The following is an 8572-nucleotide window of genomic DNA, read 5'->3' as shown; positions in this document are numbered from 1 at the left end:
GCCATGTGCTCCCCGCACAAGTTAGCGCTAGAGTGTGCTGCTGGGAATCTTTCCCTTTAAAACCACCTGCCACTCTGTTTGAGTTGTAAGAGTTAAGACCTAGCTTTACCGACTTCGGAAAATCCGCAAAATAAGATGTCACAGTGAAAAAGGTGACCGGTTCTTTTGCTACTGCCATTGTGTTTTCATTCGGTGCGCCGCGGCGTAGGACGCGGAGGTGGTCCGTGACGTCACACTAGCCATTCCCATAAGATCCTGGTGAAAATGAATGCAGCTCTGGACAGAATAAATGCTGTGACACTGCAGAAGCTTGTCTAAACACTGAATGTGTTTCCTACTGAAGCTGGTCCAATGAAATAATAATGTGCAATTTTTTTGGCAAAGCAGTGCATAAATATGTCTTTGATATTTTTGCCTGTTTTGCCAAATCCAACCTTTACGTTTTATTATGGAGTGGCCGAGTTGCACTGAGGAACTTTTCAGCGACTCTCTGGCTGTGATTTTGTGCAATGCAATGGCATATTAACAGCATGAAACTTTTAGGGTCATTTTTGTGCCGTTTTTACTCATTCGGAACCTTTTCTGCATTTATTTTGCTGATATCAGACTGTTTAGTGACATTTTTAGTCATAATTGTGAGCTTTAAAATGATCAACATATCGAGGTTTTTTTCTGCTTTGAGGATCTTTTGATGCGCTGCAAAGGGAAAATCAGCAGCAACAAACACATTGATTTTGCTCTCCAGGGGTAACTTTGACCCTAATAATGTCAGAATTTAAATTGCATGTTGAATATTAAATAATAGTGACTGAAAAAACACTTAAAACAATCTTTGAGTATTAGAGTATTTTTCAGTTCTGTCATGTAACTTTGTGCAGTGTGATATATTAATAGCATGCCACTTTTAAGTTCATTTTTTGTGTAATTTTATGCATTTCACGCTTTTTTATGCATTTATTTTGTTAATATGAGGCTTTTCAGTGACATTTTTTGGTCATAGTTTTGAGTTTTGTGCTTTGAAATGATCAAAATACCAAAGTTTGTCCTGCTTTGGGGAACTTTTGGCGGCAGCAAACACATTTATTTTGCTCTCTGGGTGTAATTTTGACACCAATTCTTATACTAGAAGTTAAAATAAATGTTGAATTTGAATAATAGTGACTGGAAAAACAATTTAACAAATCTCTGTGTTGGATTTGGGCATTCAGTGCATAAAAAAGTGTCTGAAATGGTGAAGAGACCCAGAAATCTCCCATTGTTCTGAGTCACCTTTCTTGCCTGACGATCCTCAGATTAAATCTGGGGTCTGCTGAGTGTGTCCAGGAGGTTTAAACAGAGGATCTATTGACCCTTTCTGCTGGCATTGTGAGCTTTTTGTGCAATTATTTTGTTAATATCAGGCTGTTTAGTGACATTTTTCAGTTACAGTTTTGAGCTTTGTGCTTAAAAATGATCAAAGTACCAAAGTTTGTCCTGCTTTGAGGAACTTTTGGTGGCAAAAAACACATTTATTTTGCTCTCCAGGTGGCAACAATAATGAAATAAAATGAAATTACATGTTCAATATTGAATAATAATGACTAAAAGAACACTTAAAATCAATGTCTGTGTTGGATTTGGACATTTAATTCACTTAAAAAGTGGTTGAAGTTCTTCAGAAATTGTGAGGAAAAACTTTCAGAAATCTAAAAATTTTCTCGGTTTTTCCAACCTTCTGAGTCACTTTTCTTGTCTGAGGATTAAATCTGGCATCTGCTGAGAGTCTCCTGGAGGTTTCAACGGAGGAACCACTGAGGATCCACCGACCCTCTCTGCTGGCTGAGGTGCACCCAGACCACTCCCCCTGTGCGTCTTTGCGCGCCTCTATTGGCTGCCGGGGCTGCAGCGCTGCCTGGACGCGTCTCCTGTCAACACTTTAAACTATTAAAAGTCTCCAAACTGCTCCATCCTGCCGCACACTTGTTGCTGCCGCCACTCGCTGCGCTCCGGAGGACACCTGAGAACCGCTTCAGCTTCTCCTGCGGGACTTGTGCGGGGAGTGATGAACTCCATCGACCCTCAGTCCCATCACCAGCAGCACCAGCACCAGCACCACCACACCTCCCCGACCGTCGGTTCGCTCCCACCCAAAGGCGCCCAGGAGGCCCCGGACATGGCCGCCGTCTACTGCGACAACTTCGGCAGCATGTACCACCAGCAGAGCTTCCAGGGCGCGCAGAGACCCGCCGGCTACGGCCTCGGCGATTACGCGTCGTCTCCAAACCCGTACCTGTGGCTCAACGGCCCGGGCGTCAACTCCTCCGCGTCCTACCTGCACGGGAACAACCCGGCGTCCTTCATCCCGCCCTCCTACGGCTCCCAGCGGCAGTTCCTGGCCAACTCACCTGGCTTCGGAGGGCCGGACTTGGGCTGGCTGTCCATCGCCAGCCAGGAGGAGCTGCTGAAGCTGGTGCGTCCTCCCTACTCGTACTCGGCGCTCATCGCCATGGCCATCCAGAACGCGCACGAGAAGAAGCTGACCCTGAGTCAGATCTACCAGTACGTGGCGGACAACTTCCCCTTTTACAAGAAGAGCAAAGCCGGCTGGCAGAACTCCATCCGGCACAACTTGTCCCTGAACGACTGCTTCAAGAAGGTGCCGAGGGACGAGGACGACCCAGGTACCTGAACGCACCACAGACACCACATAGCAGCCTGTCCAAGTCAAATGTGACGTTTATTGGACTGTTTTTGCTTTTATTTCCTGCCTGTAGCGCGTCTCTGGGTGCCCAGAACAGCGCTACACAAATAAAATATATTGTTAATATTATTTTATAGGTGCAGATAACTCACCTGGAAATCAACTAAACTGACACTTTAACTCGAAATACAAAAATAAAACTGGATATTATGTTGATTTTAAATGGTCTACTTGCTTAGTTACTTACTTTGTTATAGATTCCATAATCAGTTAAATGTGTGACTCTCAAACACTCCAAAATAAGTCTGTATGAAAATCTTTGAATTAATTTTTGCAACCTTAAATTAATTGCAAATTCTAATATCATTTCTTGACAAAATAATGCATTCATTGCACTCAAACATGACTGAAATATTGTTTTCAATACTTCAGTTTGGGTTAGAAAGCTCAGGAAAAGTGAGAGTAATGTGGGAAATGCTCAGATTTTGAGGATAATTTATGATATTTTTTGCACTTTGGGATTTTTTTCCCCTGTGTTTAAAGTGTGAGAGTCATTTTATGTGACAGATTTCTGCAAATTAGTTCTCAAAGTTTTGATTTGTGGTCACATTCTGACAGTAAAAGGGTGAAAAAAGGGTCAAATTGCACCAGTTTTATTCAAAAATGCTTCTTAGATATTTTAGTATCACCAAATTTGCTTCATACAAAAGCTTATTTAATAAAACTTGACATATTTCAGTTTATTACGTTGCTCATTTTTAATTCCAGGTTAAGGAAATTACTGGACGTTGGAGCCCAACTGTGTCTCACTGGTTTAATTAATCTTATTTTGACCTTCTGTTGGATTTATGGTCCAATTCAGAAAGGATTGCACCAGAAGAAGAAGAAAATTAAGATTTTTATTTTTAAAAAATGCAACCAAATTTGCTTCAGATCAAGTTTTATTTAATGGAAATCGATGTTATTCCGTTGTAATATGTTCCGTAATTTCAGTTACAGGTTGAGGAAACCACTGGACCTGAACTGTCATCAGTTTAACTGAATCTACTGTTTAATATGTGGTCACATTCTGAAAGGAAAAAGCTCCAGAGGTGAAATTTGCACCAGCAGAAGGAAGAAATTAAAAGTTTTATTTGAAAAGTGCAACCACCTTTGCTTCAGATTTAGTTTAATTTAGTGGAGATTGACATAATTCAGTTGTAAAATGTGTTTATTTTTAAATTCCATGTAAAACAAATGACTGGACACTGAACCCAAACTGTGTCTTCCTTTGTTTAACTAATTATACTTTGACCTACTATTTAATTTGTGGTCGTATTCTGAAAGGAAAAAGCTCAAAAAGAGTAAAAATGAACCAGCAGGAAAAAGAACTTAAGAGTTTTATTTGAAAAATGCAACCAAATTTACCTTAAATTAAGTTATATTTAATGAAAGTTGACTTAACTCAGTTGTGAAATGTGCTTATTTTTAATTCCAGGTGAAGAAAACTCCTGAACCCAAACTGTGTGTCTCTGTAATTAAACTTTCTTTGACCTGCTATTTAATTTGCAGTCATATTCTGAAGGGGGAAAGATCAAAACAAGTAAAATGTACAAGTAGATGAGAGAACTTAAGGTTTTTTTTTTTTTAAAAAGTCCAGCCAAATTTGCTTCAGATGAAGCTTTATTTGATCAAAATGGACACAATTCAGCTGTAAAATGTGTTTATTTTTTAATTCCTGGTAAAAGAAATTACAGAAAGCTGGAGCCAAACTGTGTCTCACCAGTTTGGTTGATCTTACTTTGAATTACTATTTGATTTATGGTCTTATTCTGAAAGGCAAAAGCTCAAAAAGAGTAAAAATTCAGTTGTAAAGTGTGTTTATTTTTTAATGCCAGGTAAAGGAAACTACTGGACGTTGGACCCAAACTGTGAGAAGATGTTCGACAATGGGAATTTCCGCCGGAAAAGAAAAAGACGCTCCGATCCGAGCAGCGCCGGAGGAGCAGCGGCGGCGTCAGGAGCCACTAAGGTGGAGGACGGGCGGCCCCCGGGGGCACTGAAGCCGTCCGACAGCCCCCAGCTGATGGGCCCCTCCTCCCCGGACATGGAGGCCCTGACCGACAACCACAAAAGCTCGTCGTCGCCGCCCGGACTGGCTTCTTCGGCTCCGTGTTTTAACAACTTTTACAGCAACATGTCGTCGCTGGGCTCGGGGGCCCCCGGCCGGCAGGGGTCCCTCGGCCTGGTGAACGAGCTGTCGAACAGGAACATAACGGCCCTGAGCCCCTACCACCCCGGCCACGGCGGCGGCGGCCAGGACTCGGGGCCGACGGAGCACGGCGACGGCCTGCATTTCAACCGTGGAGTCTACTACAACACGTTCGGAGGCGGCCAGAGCGGACAGTTCAACAGCCACTTCTACAACAGCTTCAGCGTCAACAGCCTCATCTACCCGAGGGAAGGGACCGAGCTATAGGGGCCCGCCGGCTCCACGGACTCGTTTTTGCTCTGTGAAAACAAAACATTCATGATTTTATTGCTCCTTAACCCACCAAGAAACCAGAGAGACTAGAACACGTCGAACATTTTCCACAATTTGCATTCTAGTTGGGGGGGAAAAAACACCCAGAAAATCCTAAAGATAAACTCTTAGCTTTTATTTTTTTAACTGTATCCTTCTTTCAGAGGTAAAAGTGCATCAGCGCCTTGTATTTGAGCTCTTTTCCACTCTGTCATGTGTAAAATCTAAATATGCATTTAGGATTTTTGCGGGTTTTGCAAACATAATACCAGTAACAAACTATAGATGCTTTTATTGCAGCAGAGAGGTTAGAAACTCTTCCTTCACTCACCAACAAACCAGAAAGGATGGAAAACATCGTATATTTTGCACAATTTGAGTGCAAATTGTGCAAATAAAACACTCAGAAAATCATAAAAATATAAGCTCTTATGCTGTTTTTAGCTATGTCCTTCTTTCAGTAGTAAAAGTGCATAACAGGTCTTATATTTTAACTGCTTTGTCACGTGTAAAATCTAAATATGCATTTTGGATTTGCCAAATACATGCTTTTATTGCAGCAGAGAGGTCAAAAACAACTCATTTACTCAAAAAACAACCAGAGAGATGAGAAAAAATCAAGTATTTTGTGGAAAATCACCCAGAAAGTCACACAAAGCAGCACTTATTTTGTGTTTTTTTTTTTAAACGATAGTCTTTTCTCGGAGATAAAAGTGCATCACTGGTCTGATGGTTGAACTATTTTTCCACAGTTTTCCTTCAAAACCCCTCTGTCAAACCAGAACGATTAGAAAACAGTATAGTGGCCAATTTGCATTCAAACTGTGAGGGGGGAAAAAAAGACCCAGAGAATCACAAAACAAGCATTTATCTTCTTATTTTTACTATTTCATGGCATATACTTTGCTCTGAGTGGTAAAAGGGTTAAAATCACTCTACCCGGTGCAAAATAGAAATGTGCATTTTTTTTTAATTTTGACTGGTTTAGCCAAATACAGCCCATAACTAAATATACACCCCCTGTCAAAAGTATTGAGACACTTTCTCATTCAAGTAAATGAGACCCCGTCTCAATACTTTTGACAAGGGGTGTACATGCAGGTTAAAAACGCCTCCTTCACTCAACAGCAAACCAGAAAAACGAGCAAACAGCGAGTATTATGCACAATTTGCATTCAAATTGTGGAAAAAAACACATAGAAAGTCACAAAAAACAAGCACTTATCTTTATTTTTTTACTCTCGGTGGTGAAAGTGCTTCTCTTTGAACTATTTTTCCACTCTGTCATGTGCAAAATCGAAATATGTGTTTAGTATTTTTGCCAGTCTTGCCAAATACAGCCCATAATGAAATATAGATGCAGGTTAAAAACTTCCACCGACCTTCACTCACCAACAAACCAGAAAGACTACAAAACAACACATAGTTTGCATAGTTTGTATTCAAATTATGGGGGAAAAAAACGCCCAGAAAGTCACAAAAATAAGCACTTATCTTTATTTTTTAACTATCTCCTTTTCTCAGAGGCAAAAGTCCATCACAGATCTTATATTTTAGCTTTTTTTCAACAGTTTTTATGTTGTGCGTTCAGGATTGTTGCCGCCTGTTTTGCCAAATACAACCCACAACAAAATACAGATGCTTTTATTACAGCGGAGAGGTCAACAATACTTCCTTTGCTCAGTGACTAAGCAGAAAGATTAGAAAACTACAGGTATTTTACACAACTTGCATTCAAATTGTGGGAAAAAAGCACCCAGAATGTCAAAAAAAACTTATTTTCATTTTTTTTCAACTAAATCCTGTTCTCAGTGGCAAAACTGCATCAATGATCTTGTATTTTAACTATTTTTTCCTGTAAAATATACATACATTTTAATATTTTTGCTAAATGCATGCTTTTATTGCAGCGGAGAGCTCAAAACACCCTTTTTTCTCACCAACACAGCAGAGAGATTAGAAATGAGCAAATGTTTTGCACAATTTGCATTCAAACTGTGGGGAAAAGCACCGAGAACATAACAATAACAAGCGTTTATCTTCTTATTTTTACTACATCAAAGCCCATACTTTGCTCTAAATGGTAAAAGTGCGTCACTGATCTATTATTTGAACTATTTTTCCACTCTGTCACCTGTAAAATCTAAATATATTTTTGTCAGATACATGCTTTTATTGCAGCGGAGACATCCTTCACTCACTGACAAACCAGAAAAATTAGAAAACAGTGAGTATTTTACACAGTTTGAATGCAAATTGTATGGAAAAAAACACCCTGAACGTTCCAAAAACAAGCACTTATTTTTATTTTTTTTAACTAAATCCTGCTGTCTGAGGTAAAAGTGTTATATTTGAGCTTTTTTTCCCCCATTCTGTCACACGCAAAATCTAATCATACATTTGATATTTTTGCCCTTTTTTTCCCCAAATCCAACCCATATGTTTCCTTTGTGGAGCTTCATCATCAACAAAACTCTGCCAAAGTTGCCTTTTTCTTTTCTCCAGACCGCCATTACCTCATAACTAAATGAGAAAGAAAGTCGCCCTCTTCTCAAGGGTTTCTACCTTTTTATATCTTTAAAAAAATGCAGTAAGAATGGATTGAACTGACAACAAACAGGGCTCACCTTATTTTTCTACATCCTCCACGTCGACTGAAACAATACGGCTCGTGTAAATACATGTGGACTCGATTAAAAAAAATGTGTATCTTTGTAAATTATAAGAAGATAGTTTGTGACTATTTATGCTATTTATGCTAATAGGCTTTTTTTTTTTACTACTGTTGTCCGAACTTAGTTTGATTTAAAGCAGAAGTTAAATATTAGCTGATGAAATGCACCGAAAACAGTATCACAAGAACCCAGATGTCATAAATCTAAATTTATATTTACATATATCTATTAAAAGCTATATTCTTTATCATGGATTCTCTCAGGGTTCAGTGTGACAATCATTGAACGGCTTTTGTATCTACTTTTGTCTCTTTTTTTAATCTTTATACACACAGCTTCCAGCCAGTTTCAACTGTGATCATAAATAAATATTATGTGGTCTCTATTCTATTGTCCTGCATCCTTTCAAAATAAGGCACCAAGGGTAAAAATCCTCCGTTTCAGTGGATAAATTCATTTGTTTAGTGCTTTTTCCATTTTTTTCCCCAACATATTCAGCACATTTGTGTGAAAATTTTTTTCAAAATGTTACGAGTCCAGACAGTAGATTTAAAATTAGGAATGCATCCTTTCAAAATAAGGCACCAAGCACAAGATTTCTCCTCACAAATTCATTCTTTTAGTGCCTTTTACATTGTTTTCCAGCAAAATCTGCACATTTGTGTGAAAAAAAATGTCTCAAAATGTTCAAATCTGGGCAGTAGAGTTAAAATT

The 8572-nt window shown here is 39.3% G+C and overlaps 1 protein-coding gene across 1 annotated transcript; it reads left to right on the top strand.

Moving 5' to 3' along the window:
• The first annotated feature begins 1628 nt into the window (after nt 1-1628).
• Nucleotides 1629-8211, top strand: foxi2 (forkhead box I2). Its single transcript, XM_022191607.2, has 2 exons — nt 1629-2660; nt 4558-8211. Exons 1-2 carry the CDS (start codon nt 2042-2044, stop codon nt 5136-5138), a joined length of 1200 nt encoding a protein of 399 aa, XP_022047299.1. The 5' UTR covers nt 1629-2041; the 3' UTR covers nt 5139-8211.
• The last annotated feature ends 361 nt before the right edge of the window (nt 8212-8572 follow it).

This window comes from Acanthochromis polyacanthus, chromosome 1 (genome assembly GCF_021347895.1).
Source record: "Acanthochromis polyacanthus isolate Apoly-LR-REF ecotype Palm Island chromosome 1, KAUST_Apoly_ChrSc, whole genome shotgun sequence".
NCBI lineage: Eukaryota > Metazoa > Chordata > Actinopteri > Pomacentridae > Acanthochromis > Acanthochromis polyacanthus.
Note: the sequence above shows the minus strand (reverse complement) of the source record. Positions and strands in the feature narration are given on the sequence as shown.